Source organism: Haliotis rubra, unplaced genomic scaffold (assembly GCF_003918875.1).
Source record: "Haliotis rubra isolate DU_JTF1 unplaced genomic scaffold, ASM391887v1 Scf23, whole genome shotgun sequence".
Classification (NCBI taxonomy): Eukaryota; Metazoa; Mollusca; class Gastropoda; order Lepetellida; family Haliotidae; genus Haliotis; species Haliotis rubra.
Genome location: NW_025766336.1, coordinates 268,090 through 290,423, shown reverse-complemented (window position 1 = coordinate 290,423; position 22,334 = coordinate 268,090). Strand labels below are relative to the sequence as shown.

Sequence of the window (22,334 nt, the reverse complement as noted above, 5' to 3'; positions counted from 1 at the left end):
CCCTTTACTCACCTAATCCCACTGTAGGCATTAGTGCACACTAACCGGTACAGTCCACTTGTGTGCAGGTAAGCGTATCGCTGTAACAACAAACTTTGTAGCTATTATTCCCTGTAGGTATATTTACCCTGCAGGCATTAGTAGACCAAACCGCTAGGCCAGTCCCTGCATATAGACAGTGAAATAACAAAGGGAAGAAGAGGATAAAATGTCAAGTTCTTAATAACCCCTTGCCTCGGTTTTGTCTCTACCAAACCCAAACCACTGCAAGATGTTGGTGGATGGTGTCCTGACAACTCTCATTATTGCAGCAATTTACATTTCTCATGTTCCTGATACATATCGGTGTTACTGATAATGCTCATATTTAGAGTTGATTGCGTGTACTGGTTGAGTGTTAAAGCTTTAATCACGCAGGTACAATTTCATATATGCCGCACAAAAGCTTAATATGTTTTCAAATATCGAATGTTTTCGATACGTTATAGACTTCAATCTATATAATTACATGGGAATGGGAGACGACGGACTGCTCAGGCAACTTGAAAACAAAACTCTCTCTCTCTCTCTCTCTCTCTCTCTCTCTCTCTCTCTCTCTCTCTCTCTCTCTCTCTCTCTCTCTCTCTCTCTCTCTCTCTCTCTCTCTGTGTGTGAGAGAGTGAGTGTTTGTGTGAGTGAGTGAGTGTGAGAACATATGCTCATGTATTAAACACCAATGTTTCACCTAATTTAATTGATGTGATCTATCAGATTGAGGAGAAGGTTGGTTAGTCAGGTGTTGTATTTCAACACTTATAGCAGAGGTACTGGGTCATTCAGTCACATGCAGTCGCATGTGCTCGACCGGCCGAGTAAATGAACACGCCTTGACTTGAGCGACACTTCCTGGTTGCAGCGAATGAGTAAATAGCAGCATGGTTGTATCCTGAACACGCTCTGTTATTCTCGCCACACACCTGAATAAATTATAACTAAGCGAGAAACATCGAGTAAACAAGACTATTGTTTTCGAATACAAATGAAAGTTGGTCACGGTGTATGGACACATGATCAAACCCCATCGAAGACGGAAAGTCACGCTCTAATAACTAAGTCAATTACTGTCATGCCCGCACCAGTTACCTCCCTATTAATAGTGGTGACGTATGTTCTAGTACTGTCGTGGTGCACAGCTCTCTTCAGGTCGCATTGTTGAGAGGAGTGTTGTTGACTTGAGTTAGTTCCGGGATCCCATACCTCGAGAAGGGATCAACATGGATGTCCTCTGGTTGCTGTCGCTGTTATATCTAACCCATGCGGTGGTGTGTGAAGGTAAGGTCACAGTTAATGATAAAGATTTCATTTCGTTAACTATAATGAATAAATTCTCAAGTGACAAACGTCCATCTTTGCCGTATACATATCACTGTAAGTGGCAACAACAAGGTCGTCTTTTGTCATGATAGATACATCTACTTTCTTCACCCGGCTTCTACTCCTGTCTGATATGTTTATGGTAAGGAATCAAAGATACACCAAGCCCAAGGTGTAAATGTTTAGGTGTAATAGCTAGTGAGTGTGTGCACTGCGACGGAATCCAACGGTGGATATGCTTGAACGAATATCTCTATGTATATTATCAGTGTGGGTGAAGCCATTACCACAGACCGTTAGTGTATCTACCAAACATTCGTGCTATGATTCTATAACCTCGGTACGTCTGTTGATGTATCTTACAAACGTGCGTTAGCCTGCTTAACATCGGTACGACTGTTGGTGTATCTTACAAACATGTATGTTATCCTTCTTTGCCTCGGTACGACTGTTGGTGTATCTTACAAACATGTGTATTATCCTTCTTTGCCTCGGTACGACTGTTGGTGTATCTTACAAACATGTATGTTATCCTTCTTTGCCTCGGTACGACTGGTGGTGTATCTTACAAACGTGTATTATCCTTCTTAGCCTCGGTACGACTGGTGGTGTATCTTACAAACATGTGTGTTATCCTGCTTAGGTGTATCTTACAAACATGTGTGTTATCATTCTTAGCCTCGGTACGATTGGTGGTGTATCTTACAAACATGTGTGTTATCCTTTTAAACCCTCGGTACGGCTGGTTGTGTATCTTACAAACATGTGTGTTATCATTCTTAGCCTCGGTACGACTGGTTGTGTATCTTACAAACATGTGTGTTATCCTGCTTAGCCTCGGTACGACTGGTGGTGTATCTTACAAACATGTGTGTTATCCTTCTTAACCCTCGGTACGACTGGTGGTGTATCTTACAAACATGTGTGTTATCCTTCTTAACCCTCGGTACGACTGGTTGTGTATCTTACAAACATGTGTGTTATCCTTTTAAACCCTCGGTAGGACTGGTTGTGTATCTTACAAACATGTGTGTTATCCTTCTTAACCCTCGGTACGACTGGTTGTGTATCTTACAAACATGTCTGTTATCCTTTTAAACCCTCGGTAGGACTGGTTGTGTATCTTACAAACATGTGTGTTATCCTTTTTAACCCTCGGTAGGACTGGTTGTGTATCTTACAAACATGTCTGTTATCCTGCTTAGCCTCGGTACGACTGTTGGTGTATCTTACAAACATGTGTGTTATCCTTCTTAGCCTCGGTACGACTGGTGGTGTATCTTACAAACATGTGTGTTATCCTTTTAAACCCTCGGTAGGACTGGTTGTGTATCTTACAAACATGTGTGTTATCCTTCTTAGCCTCGGTACGACTGTTGGTGTATCTTACAAACGTGTGTATTATCCTGCTTAGCCTCGGTACGACTGGTGGTGTATCTTACAAACATGTGTGTTATCCTTCTTAACCCTCGGTACGACTGGTGGTGTATCTTACAAACATGTGTGTTATCCTGCTTAGGTGTATTTTACAAACATGTGTGTTATCCTTCTTAACCCTCGGTACGACTGGTGGTGTATCTTACAAACATGTGTGTTATCCTGCTTAGGTGTATTTTACAAACATGTGTGTTATCCTTCTTAGCCTCGGTACGACTGGTGGTGTATCTTACAAACATGTGTGTTATCCTTCTTAACCCTCGGTACGACTGGTGGTGTATCTTACAAACATGTGTTATCCTTCTTAGGTGTATCTTACAAACATGTGTGTTATCCTTCTTAACCTCGGTACGACTGTTGCTGTATCTTATAAACATGTGTGTTATCCTTCTTAGGTGTATCTTACAAACATGTGTGTTCTCCTTCTTAGGTGTATTTTACAAACATGTGTTATCCTTCTTAGCCTCGGTACGACTGTTGCTGTATCTTACAAACATGTGTTATCCTTCTTAGGTGTATCTTACAAACATGTGTGTTATCCTGCTTAACCTCGGTACGACTGTTGGTGTATCTTACAAACATGTCTATTATCCTGCTTAGCCTCGGTACGACTGGTGGTGTATCTTACAAACATGTGTATTATCCTTCTTAACCCTCGGTACGACTGGTTGTGTATCTTACAAACGTGTGTTATCCTTCTTAACCCTCGGTACGACTGGTGGTGTATCTTATAAACATGTGTATTATCCTTCTTAGCCTCGGTACGACTGGTGGTGTATCTTACAAACATGTGTGTTATCCTTCTTAGGTGTATCTTACAAACATGTGTGTTATCCTGCTTAACCTCGGTACGACTGTGGGTGTATCTTACAAACATGTCTATTATCCTGCTTAGCCTCGGTACGACTGGTGGTGTATCTTACAAACATGTATATTATCCTTCTTAACCCTCGGTACGACTGGTTGTGTATCTTACAAACGTGTGTTATCCTGCTAAGCCTCGGTACGACTGGTTGTGTATCTTACAAACATGTGTGTTATCCTGCTTAGGTGTATTTTACAAACATGTGTATTATCCTTCTTAGCCTCGGTACGACTGGTTGTGTATCTTACAAACATGTGTGTTATCCTGCTTAGGTGTATCTTACAAACATGTGTGTTATCATTCTTAGCCTCGGTACGATTGGTGGTGTATCTTACAAACATGTGTTATCCTTCTTAGGTGTATCTTACAAACATGTGTGTTATCCTGCTTAACCTCGGTACGACTGTTGGTGTATCTTACAAACATGTCTATTATCCTGCTTAGCCTCGGTAGGACTGGTTGTGTATCTTACAAACATGTGTATTATCCTTCTTAACCCTCGGTACGACTGGTTGTGTATCTTACAAACATGTGTGTTATCCTTCTTAACCCTCGGTACGACTGGTGGTGTATCTTACAAACATGTGTGTTATCCTTCTTAACCCTCGGTAGGACTGGTGGTGTATCTTACAAACATGTGTGTTATCCTTCTTAACCCTCGGTACGACTGGTGGTGTATCTTACAAACATGTGTGTTATCCTTCTTAACCCTCGGTACGACTGGTTGTGTATCTTACAGACATGTGTGTTATCCTTTTTAACCCTCGGTAGGACTGGTTGTGTATCTTACAAACATGTGTGTTATCCTTCTTAGCCTCGGTACGACTGTTGGTGTATCTTACAAACATGTGTGTTATCCTTTTTAACCATCGGTACGACTGGTTGTGTATCTTACAAACATGTGTGTTATCCTTTTTAACCCTCGGTAGGACTGGTGGTGTATCTTACAAACCTTAAAAGTTGAAGAGATATCAGTTTTAGTCACAAATTTATGATAACAATGAACGGATCAGGCTCACATAACTCGCAGTAGTGAGATATGACAGGAGACGTTATGGATGCCATCGATCAGGGAAGATGATTAGGTGGGGACTGGACATTTTGACATGTTCGTAACATGACCACGATGTGTCACATTCAATTATTTTTCAGACATTACAAGTGACCAGCGATCCTCAGTTACGACGTTTTGCTGGTCATTGATGTCAGTTGGCAGTATCTTTGCGTAGGCTAGCGGCAGTTACATTCCCTGTTCGAGGCCGTCGATCTTGGTATCATACCAACAGATGCTGTACTCTTGTCGGTGACCTGGGACTCTCCCAACGGGCCCCGTCGTCTACACTGAGAATTTCTTAGTACCTGTTCCATTAGTCTGTCGTACAGACCCTGAAGCAAATATATCCAAGAAAGGCCAAGCAAGTCTAGAAAATGTGGCAAGTCTAGATTTCCTCAGCTTCTGAAAATGAAGAAAGTCTTAGGGCTCCTTTTCATTATATATATTTTTTTTTACTATGAACTTTTTTCAGTAAAATATGTTCATTTCAGAGACTAGTTGTTAGTCTACTGTTCCATAGTCTCACCACAGACTGTAGAACACTGAACTTACTGGCCACGCAACGTAGAGGTCTGTTCCCGGCATAGCAGTACCCTGCAGACGATCCGCAGTTTACGCATCTCTGGGCCATACACAAGCAATAAATGGAATCAACTAAATCTCAAAAGATAAGCAAACTCAAACATATTGATCAAAATAACGGCCTACAAAGATAAATCGACCAGCTACGAAAGATTTAAAGTCTGTCTGGAATGACATCCTAAGCATGTGTATAGAGCTACTGCAGGAGAAGCGAGCTGACTATCAGATTTGTTTTTGTGCAAGGTCTTACAGACATAACGTACATGCACGTTGGTGTTTGTCGTTGACGCTTATCCCGTTTCTATCACTTACGGTTAACATGTATGTATCCTGACACAACCTGATACCCGTTTTATTGGCTGTGTCGAGAGCAGATGTGTTTACTCAAGCCTCATACTCTACTTTACTAAACGTGCTACGTTGACTGTCACAAGCCTCCGAGATTTATAGAGGTCGTTTGTGTTTCAGGTTATGTGGTATATTGCAGCAGCAATATATATGATCTCTGACATTTTGCATATTCTGAGATGCTTCGCTAAAAGATCAAAGGCGCCGACAGTACTTTATCAGGCGATAACGTACACTTTTTGATAAAGTCACACTGTATTGACGTCACTACACCATTCTAGTCTGCCCCTTCGTAATCGAACGTCGCCTTGGTAACCGCCGTCACGATGCATGTCAGTTGCCATAGATCAGTACTGTCTACTTCAGTGCCTAACACCGGGTGTTTCAGTTCGCTGACATCACAGCTGGAAACATTACGTTTAACTTTTTCGATGAAAAAAGGCTTCAGCTCTACTCACAATAAACAGCGGCACGATAACGTTCGCTAGCTAAGCCGATGTTCACAGTGCATCTGTGGATTATCAAAAGCAAGCGTCCTCGTACTTTAACTATAATAGTTCTGGGGAAAAGTGTACTTTATTACACTATACATCGGAGTAGGGCGAGCTGTTTTTCTTAAAATAGTGGCTTCTTTTGAAGATCGTTACGTGGGTACTTTAAGTACCTGTAGGAACATCCGTGAGCCCCATACTACGCAATACCACTGTATACCTGAATACAGTGGTGGAACCAGAACATCCGGCCGGGGGACCTGGGCGGCATCCAGCCATCACGGACTTGGGGGTGTTGTGCAGTTATATGCAGCGATATTGCTCACTGTCTGAACTGGTACTTGTCAGAAAACAAACAGTGTTCACTTGCAGTTTCCAAATACATAGGCTACTGGATAGGTTAATCATCACATTTTCATTATTTATTTTGCCCTTGTATAAATCCATTCGATGTGTTTCGAGCAGATTATGTTCCAAGTCTCCTCTAAAACTCAAATACCATACGGAACCTTGTTGAGGTGGGTTTACCCTGATCAGGACGATACATTGATCAGTATCAGTGTGTCCCCAGTACCTGCTGCCTTTGGTTGTAAACATTGAACCTTTAACCATCTATTCTGTACAGAGACCTTACAGCCTAATCACTATTCACCATGAGGTCACTGACCGCCACGCTTTACCGCCACTGGGTACCGGCCAAGTGAATTCCTCTTTATTTCCTTTGTATTGGACTGTAACGATCACAGTGACTGATATGTAGAACCTGTATTTAGGTTGTCGGGTCCGACTGTGAATATTTGCACGAGTTATTTGTGTTTCCCTTGACGTGTAAACGAACGGGAAAACTTTGCGTTTGAATGTCATCATTATCGCCGTGGTTACGATTTCCCACTTCAAGACAATATTAAGCTTTATCTGTATTTCTTCATCATCAATGATATATCTGTTTTATTCCAGGCATATGTAACATGTTGTTATCACTGCAGTGGTCTGTGATTGTTTCAGATGTAGTGTTATCACTGCAGTGGTCTGTGATTGTTTCAGATGTACTGTTCGAGTCTGGTAAGAGACTAGCCGTGGTCGACCCAGCCACCATCACGGGTGGAGATTCTGAATATGCAGACCCAAAGGTCACTGGTACGTCCACTCTGTTATTTCCACAGTACTTTCACATGTGTGTCAATTCATTGCTAGATCTCTCAATGCATGAGTTTTAGAACACACTCACACATTGGAACTAGTGTACTGGTAGAGCAAGTACGATCTGTGTGATCAAGAGACATGTACAGCCAAACAAAAGATGAATTTGGGAACAATAAATACTGAATGTAGTAATACAGGCATGAAGTATGTACTCTATGTATTGTAAAGTCGCCGTATTTCGTAAAGCAGACTTTAGGTGTAGAGAGTTCAGGTACAGATAAATTTACAGTATTATATCAAACTTCTATCTCGGAGTCAGTATAAGGTGTCTGAGTGGGGTATTCATGCTTAACTGTGGCATGGAACCGGTATCTCAGTGGGCTAGCACTATAAAACCAGCTTAAGTCTGGGCTAGTACAAACAGCCACACATACACACGCATACACGTTGTGATACGGGCGAAATATTCTCAAGTACGACGTTAAACCCTATTTCGCCTCACCTATCATTGAATTGCGCCCTCTGATACCTATAACATGGAATCGAGTTGAGGAATTTAATCTTGCCCAACAGTACACACTGAGTATACACATCTCCACAGGTGTCATACATAATTCTTGTACGCAAGGGGTGGTGGGGTAGCCTAGTGGTTTAAGTGTTTGCTCGTGTACGCCGAAGACCCGGGTTCGACTCCCCACATGGGTACAATGTGTGAAGTCCATTTCTGGTGTTCTCCGTCGTGATATTGCTGAAATATTGTTAAAAGCGGCGTAAAACCATACTCACTCACTCTTGTACTCAAATGCGGCAATGTTGTAAGTATTTGACGTGTCATCTAGCTAACGTGTATGGTATACATTGAGAACGTGGGGGGACCGTGTATTAACTGCTCCTGGCCTGGTGGCGTCCATGTAGACTATACAGGAACCAGCATGTATACCCCTCAATGTTGCAACGTTCTTCAGTCATGTATGTTTGTGTCCTTGTAGGGTCCAGTTTGTTTGACAGTTCTGTTGGCAACACCGACAAGCTGAGAATGTCCCTCTTGGTGATGGTCCACAACTTCCGGTCCAAGAGCTCTAACTACTTCCGCGCGCACCCTGTGTTTATCAGCTGTCTGCAGCAGATCCTGAATGATCTCCAAAACGAGAATACACGGGTGAGGACCCTAGAGACACTTCCACAGAGCATCGAAACACTAATACTTAGGGCTGTAACGATGCATCGAACTATCGATGGATTGCAATTGTTGAGTCTCCGATAACATCGATAGTATGTGTAACTATAGTATGTGTAACTAATTGACTTCCGTTGATAAATTCTCAATCCAAACGGGTATTTGGATGGTTATCTATTTTTATTAAATATTTATGTTGTTTTGTATTTTTGTATTGTTTGGGTGCAGACTTGCAGCTTCACTGAGTTTATGTTTTAACTGTTCACTTGATCTGGGTTTCAAGTTTCTTGTGAGTTATAAAAGAGACTGACACTACTTGTTTTTATTTCATCTAAACTATACATTCATTTGGGAAATGACTTCAAATGAGACAATTCAAGGAGAAAAAACCCTATTGTAATAGTATTGCAATAGTTGGTCGCAATAGACTATCGATATCGCGATAGTATGTTGCAATAGACTATCGCTATCGCAATAGTTGTTTCCCCCTCAATAGTCCCCCCTACTAGTACTGCAATCTTTGACAGACATGTATACAAGTTGTGGTATTGTTGGTATCTTTCACATACGATCTATGGAATTGGATTTTAGAGCAGGGACCACGAAGAGTGTCGCGTGTTGATAAGGGCAGGTAGAAGCTGTCAAAGAAACTAACTTGTTGACAAGTATCAACACCTTATACAGTGAATTGTTGTCAGCAAATAGGAACTGATTACATTCATTGCAAACGTTATTTATTGATAGCATTTAATAGCTGCGATACAGTGGTAATGGTAAAAACACCCAGTCTGCTGTAATGTCTAGTTCAGATGTAAGCTACAGATTTCGTCATTTATTTAAAGATATAATATCTTGGCATATAAAGAATAAAAGCTGCAACGGCGTTTATTTCATTGGTGGTAACTGGATATAAGTTGGGTTATAATCAGCGGAATTAGCAGTGGAGTGATTCATATCGCGGATGTTTGCGTGATGGAAGTTCCAGTGAAACTATTCTCGTTACCAGAATAGAGGAAATGTACCAGTAAACTCTCAGAATGCTGCTTCCTGCTGCCCATAAGCACATTGTTCCTTCCATGCACACACTATATTATGGCAATCTAATCCTCATCAATCATACAGATGTTTACAGATAGGGCAACAAGTCAATTAACATGAAAACTACACTTTGACATGCATCGCACTATCAAAATTCTTCATATTTGACAGTGTACAATCAATTACTCACGCGTTAATATGTTACGTATTCCACACAAATACAATCATCGACATATATGGCCAATAAAGAGATACACATGAATATCTTTATGTCTAAAATAATTATGATACTACTGAACGTCATAGTGACAGTTTTTGTTAATGGGCACACAATGCCATTTAGAAAGTGGTCAAATGTACGATATGTTATATTGGGATTACACTTTCTTAGTAAAGTACAGGTGGCTGGGCTGAGCGGGTTAGGCGGCTGCATGACTTTGTGTGCTGGCGATAAGGTGCTTGACTCTGAGGGTGTGGGTTCGAATCCAAACAAAAGTAATAGAATCTGTGCTTTACTAAGAAAATGTAATCCCAAATATAAAATATGTTACTTGGTCGTTAATTACTATTGTTAATTGGTCACGCGTACTGCGGTATTCATGGTTATCCAAAGCCCATCTGCATTACAAGTTCACTTGTCGCCCATCTATTCTTGATGTACACCACTCTTTTGTAGGCTGTAAGACACTTTCATTACTGTGTCAGTATACGACGATGTCATGCTTGTGTTATAGGCGCAGATCTCCAGTGGGTACAAGACTAAGAGCGAAGTTGGTGGAAGTACCTCCCTTCAGGACCTCTATGCCCAAGCCGGCACCGGGGCCTATATCGAGTTTCAGAGCGGAGTCTCTGGGGATGTGAAGAATATCGCCAAGGCAGCGCTTAAACACTGCCCAGTCATTTTCGAGGTATAAATCAATTTTATTGGAACAATTTGTTAGTGGATACATGCACCCAAAGGCGAAAGTTGGTGTGATCGACGCATTTTTTTAATTTAATTGAGAAAGTTTTAATAACTCATATTAGTATTCGAGAGGAGAGCATATTGAGACGTTGGCCAAATCCCCCAGTCTCGCTTCAGGAACTCCGCCAGGTGCTTCCACAGATATAGAATGCCATTCCACATGACTTCTTGCGACGTTTGGTTGGTTCTATGAGGCGCGGGTGTCAAGCATGCATCAATGCTCATGGTGGACATACACGTTATTGACTGTGTGGATTTCGTTTTGACCGTTCTCTCACTGTGACCTCATTAGCATGTGTCCGCCAGAAAAGTTTAAAATGCGTCATTTGCAATTCTATTGTGGAATTATTTTCCTGTAATATTAAAAAAGTCTCATCATAAAAATATCAGTTGTTAATTCACATATCTAACTTCAAGTCAATCACAATAACTTTTGCCTTTGAGTATATATGTTGAAGATATCTACTATGTATGGAATACTGTAAGGGACATTCTCGCGATCTCGCATTCTCGCGAGAAACAATCGTCTGTTGAATTACTGTTTATTACTCATCCGTTGAAGATATCACTGTTTAATAAATTTACAATGTTATTACACATTGTGTAATAACATCGCGTGATGCCGTACGTATGACGCCAAATTGGTTTACAGTTAAGACGTCACAATGCTAATACCTCTGTCACAATAGTATTAGACTATTAGACTTGACTCGCGGATAGCTGAGTTTCATCACACTCGTTGAATTCTAAGGAAAAAGGTACTTTGCTCGATATTATTTTGCTAATGTTGGGTGAAGAAAAATAAAATACTAGAATACTAAACGATGTCCCGTGTAATACCATATTTATGAAACTCGTGAATGGTATTCATATCATTCACTCGTTTCATAAAAATGGTATTACATGGGACATCGTTTAGTATTCTCTATGTATCCCCATCTGTATGTGTTTAACGATGTACTGTGACTGCCACAGCGTATTCAGCGAGATATCGGCATCATCATGACGGCTACAGGGATGTACATCCACATGACAGGAGCTGTCGATACACAGCCACATTTCAGTGCCGAGCCCGGCTTCGAGATAAGCCCTGCAAACTTCCCGGCGTGGGCGCAGAGCTTGATCAACGAGGGACTGGGTATGTAGATGTTGTCAGTTAGGATGACGCCACTTTCCTTACCTAGATGTACAGCTGGTGTAAATACCACGCCACTTGTTAAAGTTCTCAGACATGAATACTACAGCGTATATGCCTCAGTTATGACCTCTTGTCGTAAGAGGCGACTAACGGGATCGGGTGGTCAGGCTCACTGACTTGGTTGACACGTGTTATCGCATCCCAGTTGCCTAGACCGATGCTTATGCTGTTGACCACTGGATTGTCTGGTCCAGACTCGATTATTTACAGACCGCAGCCATATAGCTGGGATATTGCTGAGTGCGGCGTAAATCTAGACTCACTCACTCAGTTATCACCTATCTAGGGACCGTAATGTCCAGAATAAAGAATGTATCGTTCTGTTTTCTCTGTTGGTTACGCTAGTGGAATACTGATGAAGAACTAAATGTACACATCAAGTACAATTATAAAGATTAAGTACATTGGTACCTAAAGGGATCTATACGAAAAGAAGGTGAAATTATAAGTTACGCCATCAGTACCCAGGGATAAACCTGTGCTACTAACAGTTGTTGTTTCATCCTCCGTGAATAGACCCCGTCCAGTCCCCCGACTGCAGTAGGTTCCTGGGTTTGGAGAGTGGTCAGATCCACCCCAGTGACGTCACCACACCCGAGGAGTTGGTGGGCGTGGTGGACCAACCTATTACTAGAGACACGCCAGAAGATTTCATCAAGTAAGTGCCAACTGTTATACCCGGAAACTGACAAAGCGGGTGTCTGATATTTACTACACTGCCCACTTGTGTTACAGACTGGTCCAGTATCAAGGCACTAATGTGGGCTTCTCCAACCCAGAGCGGTCTGCAACCTGGTGTGGGAAGGAAGGCAATGCCTGTGTAGACTGCAGAAACTCCCCAGCTGGCAACCATGTCTCCAAGAGGTGAGTCAAACAGAGATGGTGATTGCACCATGATGCAGCGACTACTTCAGTAATGGAATCATCTCAGATGTCTCGATATATATTCGTAATAACATTACATTATGTTGGTTACTACATCAGTTGGATCAACTGGTACATCGTAGGAACTAATTTTACTGACTAATCACCGATAGGCGAGGACCGTATTTCAAGAAATATGAGCGAGAGACTTTTGCAGCTATTGCATTCTTATTGATCATACCGCATCGAAATATGTCAGATACAATGTTTTCAGCTTTCATCACCAGAGTGTTGAGTTTTTATTACCCTGTCGCGTGTATTGCCAGATGTGCTAGCCGCCTGATGAGTGCCCGGATGTACAACTTCTTGCGTGTGCTACAGAAACTCACTAGGGATAACACTGGAGGGGGTGAGTGCATGGCGCCCCACCTTATATGAGTAACTCTAACATACAATCCAGTTTACGGATATAAATGCATGTATGTTCGTAGAGGTAGGTATTATAAGTCATAGTCTTATCTATAGATGCGATATACTAGTCCAAGGTCATAGAATTGATCTCGCAACTAAAGCAGTATACAGATAATGTCCCCATGCAGATACAATCTATATTAAGCTGCTTCCGTTATGAAATGCCTACTTACCGAATAACCGTTGTCTAATGTTCACATTTTTATGTTTAGATAGGTCTTCAGCAATATGTGTGGTTATTTGCACATACAATGACATTTCGTGCAATACAGCAGAGATAAGAATTGTGAGGCCCTGTATGATATCACTCTATCCCACAGACAAGCTGCGCGTCAGGAAGGCATTTGTCGAACCATACTCGGGCCAATCGGACTATTCGGCCAGCTCGCTTCATGTAGAAGGGAGACAACTGACTCTTGAGCTGGAAAATGGCGGGGCTGGGTTGAAGACTGTTACCAAACTGGCCCAATGCATTGGAGTGGACTTCATCAAACACAATGGTAGTTTTATATTAGAGTACATCAGTATTTTCGGAAGAATTAAGAGCAATATCTGCCGATTAAACAGTAGAGTCTCGTTGCATTTAACCGTCTACATACATCTACCAGCCTGCATCGCATCATTAGTTTGCGTCTCTGAAATGTTATATAAAGCAGTGGGAATATGGAAAGAGAACCCTCTTGTACGCGTGTCTATTTGTCCTTGGGATTCAGGCGACCACGTGGTTCTGGCTGTGAGAAAGATGAAGGGCTATGCAGCACAGAAGATGGCTTTCCAGCAGACGATGCTCTTGGCTGTCGAACCGCCACACAGTAAAGCCGACGACTACAGGCTGCCAGTGGAGTTTGGAGAGTCAGAATATGATGACTATCCATTGTTTGACTCTAATGGCCAGGTGAGTCGGGCAAATTATGAATATTCAGAAACCTTTCAGATGATTTACATGTGACACTAATCACGATCGAATGTCTTAATATCATTCAAATGTTATAAAACATGACATTTCACCTTCTAAATCAAGGTTATTCAAACAATGATGTAGAATGTTACATGTTCAGGAGGACGATTTGCTAGCTGAGGACACGACTCTGGGCCAGTTCACGTCCAAAGATCCCGAGTTTCGCCACCTGCGTCTCAACTCGCTCATACCCAAGTGCTACTCTCAGCTACTTCACTATCACAACAAGCGGAACGCCGATGGAGGTATAACTTAAAACCAATTTCATTCGAAACTAGCGAACAACGAAACTAGCAAATCAGCCCCCAAAATAACAATGTTCCTGAAACTTCTTGATTATAGGTAACAAAATGTCAAGTCCAAGTTTGGTTGGTTCTGTGGGAAGCTGGAGAGCCTTGTTTGACTTTCAGAGCATTAACACAACACTTTGATAAGTTTCGCTATCTAGACTATTCTGTGAGCGTTTCTCAGGCATGTGTGACACTATATAGTACATGTCAACAACATATTTCGAGAAGGGACAATTTAGTGGCAGACGTCTTTGAGAGTAACGCTTATTCCAACATGATGGTGACATCCGCAACTGTGTATGAAGGCCACACTGCATTTTGTCAGCAATGGATGCCTGCTAGTATATACAAGATTTTCATATATGAACTTAAACATGAATATCTGCGTTAGAATTGGTCCTAGGTACGTCATGTTGTCAGACTCACTGACTTGGTTGATGTGTGTCATAGTCTTCCAATTGCATCGATTGAGTCACAGGATTGTCTCGTCCAGACACGTATATATACCGCCACCGTCAGGTACTCCTACCTGGAATATGCAGCAAACACAGCAACTCCCGTATGTAGCATCTTAAACTAAATATAACGCTTTGTTTACCAGATCCAGCAACAGGCATTGATGTTGTCCGTGGTTTCATCTCCACCAAGGAGCAGATTCTTACAATCGACCCTTTCGACCAGCGCTACAATACCTTCATCCTCGGCCTCGCCATGGAGGTGACCCACAACTCCTCACACAACCCCAACAGCCACACCTTATCCCATCTGGCCCAGGTGGCAGTCGACAAGTGTGCGCCGGTTTTCGCTGAAGGCCGCCAGGAGATGGGGGTGGGGCTGTACGCTGATCGGGTGTTTGTGGACATGAGAGACGACTTTGATGTGTGGACAGATAATGTCAACCTCATACCCCATGAATTCGGCAGCATCGGCGTGTACAAGGCAGAGCTGAAAATACGTTTTGATGCCGCTATAGGTTAGTTTCATTAGAACATGAGGGATTTGTTCCAGTAGAACATCAACATAATGATAGCAGTCATAGTTACAACTGCCAAATGGAGCCGGCCAGTTAACAATGTTTAAACGCGTGATATAGAAACCTGGACTGTGATTCCATTGTGCACGTGATAACAAAGCACCATGCTGTTTTCAGAGAAAAGACTAGTGGACCCCGATGACATTGAAGAGGCTAAGAAATCGGCCAATGTTCCCTACCCGCAATCTCCCCTTTTCAGCCACACACCCCCACCACATGTCCTCCGACGGCGCCGCGCAGCCCCCGACCCTGACGACTGCGTGCCTAAGACTGACACGCCTTTCTGTGAGAAAACGAAGCAGTTCCGAGACAAGGAAATCGAGTCCATCTGGACTGAGGTGAACCGAAAGCACCACTACCACAATAAGGAAGAGGTGAGACAGGCCCTGGAACTGTGCATGGGGCTGTGTGGAACATGTATGGACGGTAAGCACATCACGGGTTTACAGGAGACTCAATATGTCAAATATGTACCTAGTTCAGTATGAACAGAACTACTTCAAACAAGAACGATAACTCTTATTCTCCCCTTGTTATCCTGTAACATTAATATAACGTTACAGCAGCGCGCGCAGATTCCTGGTCTTCTCATATATATAAATATTCTTTTGTACAAATGCATATTTCGAATGCAGTTGAACTCCTTCAATCTCATGTATTGTAATTTAATCTCATGTATTTGCAAATGATTGTTATTATTTCTTCAATAAGATATTAAAATTCAAATGAAGAGAAATGACAAGACGTAGGTAGTTTTCGGTATCACGTAATTTCAACTGTGAATTTCTTAGACATATTCACTTAAAAGTATCCCGGCAATTTTTAAAACTTTGTCATTTGAGGACTGAAAATGCTCAGAAATGGACAGCATTAATGCATACTCCACACGTTTTATATGAACAATAAAATCATGAAATATGCCATATCCTCCAAATCTGGAGATGTATAGAAGTATCTCTAAGTATATACCAACAGCATGGTGAGGCGGTGTTAGTAGTCACCCAGTGGGGAGTCCCAGGTAGCCCTGCTTGTGCTAACGGATGGGGCGGCCAGATTCGGTAACCTGGACGATGGCGTACCATCGTACCTCGACCGTGTGGCCTGTTGCTTACAGTGTGGTCGAGTCTGATCAACGATGACTTATGTTCGAGCAGATGCCATATACTTTCAATTCTGGGTATCGCCTATGAAACATCCAGTCTAATATATAGTTTACATTGAAATATATTCTGCATTAAGTGAATATTGTCTACAGTTTCCTATGATCAGTAAATACAAAATACTTTTTCAAGAAAATACTCCACAACCAACAACATGATGTTGCGACTATGAATGTTTATGAATGTGTCTCAGGAAGTGTATACGAGAGTAAACTGGAACACTGTGATAACTTCCTACACTGGGTTCCCTTTGGTCTCATGAACGACAACACCATCTCCAACTTCTTCCCCCGTGATAACGCTGACCTGAGGCGTTACGCCAGTCTGGAACACAGCATTGAGGACGCGGAACTATTTCTCCTCGTCAGTAAGTGCATGTACACAATCAGGGTCCAGTAAGCATGTTAAATACACTGTCTATTCAAATAGGTTTTGTATTCTAGTTGACCACCAGCTAACTTAGAAAAGATTTGAACGTTACAGTTTGGCTCACATCCTTATTATATAATATATATAAAACATGGCGATGAGAGACTGAAAACTGGTATTCAACTTTTATTAGGGTAGGTCAGAGATGCTGTATATTGAATCTGTGTTATTACCATCCAGTCAACTCTGCTGAAGCGGTGTTCCGGCCTGACCCAAAGCAAAGTGTAGAACATGAGCTTTACCCCCAGGCCGAAAACCCCAGCCCTGTGATGATGTTGCTCCATCGTCTGTATGCCATCCACGCAACCGGCAAGGTCAAGTTCTGGGTGTACGATGACATTGACATCTCCTCGCTCAGAGAGCCGCTCCAGGTACACTGTTGTCAACCGTTTTCCAATTCCAGTCGATGGCGCAAGTTATATGTATCCTCATTGATGTTAAGCACGTTTCTAACTCACTTACACATTCAGAGAACTAAAATGGTGCATAGTCATTCGTTAGGGTGAGTCTGTACGAATATTCTTAATCATCCAAATTGGACGCTGCACTATGACGAGTCATCGCCCTGTTTATTTGGTTAGCGATAGTAATGCTGTCCAACGAGAATGCGAGGTGTGAGAGTCCACTCGAGCAACAATGATGCTCTCAAGTCAAACTGTGTGTTGTACAGCTGATGGGTTGCCTGTTACAGGTTGTAATGCTGTACAACAAGAACGTGACGAACGTCGAGGTGTACGTGTCAAGCCCAGGCAGCAAGGATGCTGTGAGTGCTGCTATTGAGAACATGATCCTGGAGTGGTCCACTAATGGCTACCCAGCTGTCACCAGGGAATTCATAGCCCCATACAACATCATGGACCTTCCCAAGTGTAAGTCAAGCAATGACATCATAACAGAGAAATTAAAAAACTTGTGTAACGGCACTGTAACCAACGTACATATGTATTCAATAGTTTGAAATGTACAAAGAATATAAGCGGCTAAAAACCCTTTTCCCAATAAGAAATCCATTGTACGATTCTGATAGTGTTATGAACATGCTTCCCTGTATCGCTGTCAGGTAGGTGGGTATCAATGTTTTCGCGAAAAGGTCTGCCTTACCGGTGGCAGACATCATAAACAGACATTACTGATAAGATAATACGGCTGATATAGTGACCATATTGGAAATCAGATACGAACCTCTTGGGGTGGTATGATTGATCCAGTGGTTTCTGAGATGTCTACAAGGCAAAACCAACAACAGGTCGGATCAAAGCTCATTTAACTTACAGGCTGGGCCAGAAATTGTCCATTCTTGCGTTTACAATGTCAGGTACGTAGTGTACAAGATATCTGCCGAGTATTGGTTTCTGCGCGAGTGGTGTATCATGTCAGGCTTTTCAGTGAACAAATACACACACTTTTCTGTCCATCGACCTTTTGACTCCGAGCATTTAATGTGGGACATTCTCAACTGTAAACAGTTTGTGTCCTGAGAGCACTTAAATGTAATTTTAATGCAGATTTCATCTTCCGGTTATTATTGCAGATGTGGCAAAACGTGATTTTGATACCGCTATCCGTGAGGATCTCATTGAGCGCTACACCAACAGAGAGAAGAGGTGGGTGAACATGGAACTGTAGGAGCCATGCTTCCAGTCCTTGCCTGCCTTGGTCCAGAGTTCAGTCACTTATATCTGCTGTACAAGTCATGCAATCCTTTCTCAAATGTTATATTACTGATAGACAAAATTGTTTTTGCTCACAATGATGTTTCATGCAGCCAACATTGGGATATTTAGAAAAGAGACCTTCCTTTAGTTTTCTTTTGTTTTAGCCCATATACTTTCTTCATTTATGGCTCCCACACAGTGTCAACTGATGTACATTTATCTACCTATGATCTGTGTCAGGGAGACTATCAAATATCTGTGATAACCATCTTTGTATCAACACACTCATAGGCGGATCCAGAGGGGGTGTGCAGGGGTGTGCAGCCCCCCCCCCTTTATTAAATGACCAGTGATTCTTGAGTGAAAATGAAGTGTGCACCCTTCCTTTTCTCAATAGTGTGCACACACACACACACACCTTTCTCAAAAAGCTGTATCTGCCCCTGACACTTCTTGTGAAACATTATATTAGATACTATGACTCAGTAACCATGCTCCAATCTGCCTATCATCACCATACTCAAGACAGGTTTTTAAACAAACATTTAACTGAGAGTTATCATGATGTTCTTAATTTTCTTTTAAAGGTAAAAAGTATCAAGTAACAAGCATTCAGTTCCATGGTTGTCCAACTGTCCATGGAACAATATTTTTAGTCCAACTTATTACAATGTTTTTATTCAGCAATTATTTTGCATATTGACTGTGTTTTGTATACATTTCTTAATAAACTTGAGAGTGCACTTTGTTTAGATATTGTCTCTTTGGCAAAAATTGACATCAAACATTAATGAAATAAGATTATGATTACATCAACATACTAACTATTGTTGGGAATCTTCATTATAAGAAATTGTTTTAAGTGCAGAACGAATTTTTTTTATTGCAAATACAAGAAAATATCACTACAGAATTATGGTATTCAAACTCAAGGACAAAATCATCTTGGCTCAAACAGTTGTATGTATAACATTTCACAACTCATATACCTCCTCATCTGTGCGTGCGTGCCAGGTGGCCAGGTTAATAATACACATCAAACTGACATGTAGAACCAGTTGTCAGTGAGTGATAACATTGTCTCCACAGACTCATTGTCCATATCGTGAGTGAGTGAGTATAGTTTTACGCCACCGGCAGTCTGTAAGTAATTGAGTCTGGACCAGACAATCCAGTGATCAACAGCATGAGCATCGATCTACGCAATTGGGATATGACAATGTGTCAACCAAGTGAGTGAGCCTGACCACCCAATCCAGTTACTGACCTCTTACGACAAGCATGGGTTACTGAAGACCAATTCTAACCCAGATCTTCATGGGTCCTATATCATGAGTGAGTTAAATTTTACGCCGCACTCAGCAATATCCTATATCATGAAGCCACACAAGTAGGTTACCTTGGAGAAACTAATATATATCATTCATCATGTAAACACACTCAAACTAGAGAAGCTAAAAAAATTTACTAAACCCATTGGCATCTGTGTGCAGAGTTTATTTCCACCAAGCTTTGGCCTGCCTACTTCAAGTATCACTATACATGTGGTCTTTATGAACCAGAAGCAAACAAGAACACAAACAGCACCTTGAAATGATTACTCAGTCCTTGTTCCCTGCAATAGTTGATGAAATATACACATTTAAATACTACTGCAGAAACAACATATATGTTGTCCCGGTTGTTTGAAGGTGTCTTATGAAATGCCTCTATCGACAAGATTAGGGCTGGCTAAAAAGATTGATAATCACAATTATAGTCAATGGGAAGATTTATGAATGATTGTCAATATGAAAGTGTCATCAATAATACCGTACATAAACTAATGCGATGAAATACAGTTTTAACTTACACACACACACTGCACAAAGTTATGCCTTTATTCACGGGCTGCTGCTGCAGCTGCCAAAATACATTCAGGATGCTTTGTTAGCCATCCATGTATAAATATGTCACCATACTCTGGCCAAGTGAAATATGTTGAGTTTTTCTGTCATTTTGCTCAAAGTAACTATTCCAATATTTATCAACAACTGATCGACATTTAGTTAACAATTATCGATCTCTATCATCTATAACAATAGCAAGCCCTAGACAAGATATACCTGAATTTATTTGCTTTCCAGAATGATTTCGTTTAATTTTGTCTTGTTGTCTAACACCACACTCAGAAATGTTCCAACTGTATGATAGCAGTCTCTACAAACTGCGGACCACACAGTGACTGAGCATCTATCTACACAACTGGAATACACGTCCTGCATCAACTGAGTCAGTGAGTCTGACCACGCCATCCTTATCTTATCACATGCTCAGTTTGCTCAGGAAAAATAATAGTCTAAATTCTGATCTGTTTCCAGAATTAACCATGATGGTGTGTTTGCAACATAATAAATAATATATGACACATGAAAACAATATCAACAGACTGTATGGTATCAGAAATGTGAATGATACATCCACAATCATCATCATCATCATCATCATCATCATCACAGTGACCAACATCAACAGGCAGGTTGAGTCATAACCAGCCAGGACATTACTTATTTGAATGTTTTCCTAACTAGCCATTATACATATCTCAATGATCATAACCAGCCATTACATATCTCAATTATCATAACCTTTGGCATAACAACAATAAACATCATTTACAAGGATACATCAAAACTAGCCAAGATATCACATTCAAGGATTTCATCATGCATAAATATATTGGCTACTTTTATTATGGTAAAGCTCTCACCCTAGTCTCCATGGAATAAGACTCTGAACCAACAATTAACAAAGGATCTGATAATGTTTCATGTCAACTGAAACAGAACAATGTCATAGCAGTGAGTAAATTGTGAAAGGACAGCAATTACATGGCCTTCACCTCGGCCCCGGTTCACAAAGCTATCGTATCGGTACAACCGTCGTACCTTCTATACTGTAAAATAGACTTATGACAGTCGTAGTGCTACAACAGCTTTATGAAACGGGGCCCAGGTCATCAGCTGGTTACATCCACTCCAACTAAATCACAAATATACATACGATAAACATACAAACAAAAATTACATGTTAGCACGTTTGTGAATCTCTACAAGCTAGAAGCCTTGAAAGAACATGGGTACCTAAAGAATAAATGAAAAAACTGGTTTGTTTAGGATATCTTTAGGATTTACCTCACTTTAAACAGAATTTTAGTCGTATCACAGTCTGTGTGAATGTTGTGGGAGAAAAGACCACTGTTGTGCAGGTGTTCGACATTTACACATTTGGTGTAACCCACCACCCCAGGTATGAAGACAACAAACCTAACACATAATTAGGGTGAAAGTGGTGTTTAAACCAACGAACTTGCGATTCTGTCATGACAAAGAGATGAAACTCTGCATTGCCCCAACACACTTTCCATAGCTGTAATTGTTTACGAAAATATTTACCGATACTAACAACCTGTTATGGTGAGTACACTCCAAACTAACATTCTATTAACTCTGTAATACAGCCTCCATGACTGGTGTACCCACAAGCAAAACTGTTGTTATCACACATTGATGCATGTATTGGAATAAACTACTTCAGAGTCCGAACAGATGGCAAATTAATCCCAAGGGAGGAAAATTTAAAATGAATATTTTTTTCTAAACAGTTAACAGTCAATTCTTATGTGATCACAGACCTTTCACAGAACTATTACATGGAGTTGATATAAGGTTAATCAGATTGTTTTATCAACACAGACACATATCAGTCCCTCCTGGGTTCCGTTACAAATTTTTAAGAATTCTGCAGCAAATTAAAGTTAATTCTGCATCCTATTTTTCAAAATT

The 22,334-nt window shown here is 41.2% G+C and overlaps 1 protein-coding gene across 1 annotated transcript; it reads left to right on the top strand.

Annotated features, from left to right (window-relative positions):
* Nucleotides 1–1,171: 1,171 nt before the first annotated feature.
* On the top strand, nucleotides 1,172–18,810 carry LOC124277947. Its single transcript, XM_046713663.1, has 17 exons — nucleotides 1,172–1,311; nucleotides 7,175–7,267; nucleotides 8,263–8,432; nucleotides 10,223–10,396; nucleotides 11,428–11,590; nucleotides 12,167–12,308; nucleotides 12,386–12,514; nucleotides 12,841–12,923; nucleotides 13,306–13,485; nucleotides 13,699–13,880; nucleotides 14,044–14,188; nucleotides 14,835–15,206; nucleotides 15,384–15,692; nucleotides 16,620–16,793; nucleotides 17,036–17,226; nucleotides 17,547–17,724; nucleotides 18,387–18,810. The coding sequence occupies exons 1-17, from the start codon at nucleotides 1,254–1,256 to the stop codon at nucleotides 18,479–18,481; spliced, it is 2,838 nt and encodes a 945-aa protein (XP_046569619.1). The 5' UTR covers nucleotides 1,172–1,253; the 3' UTR covers nucleotides 18,482–18,810.
* Nucleotides 18,811–22,334: the final 3,524 nt, after the last annotated feature.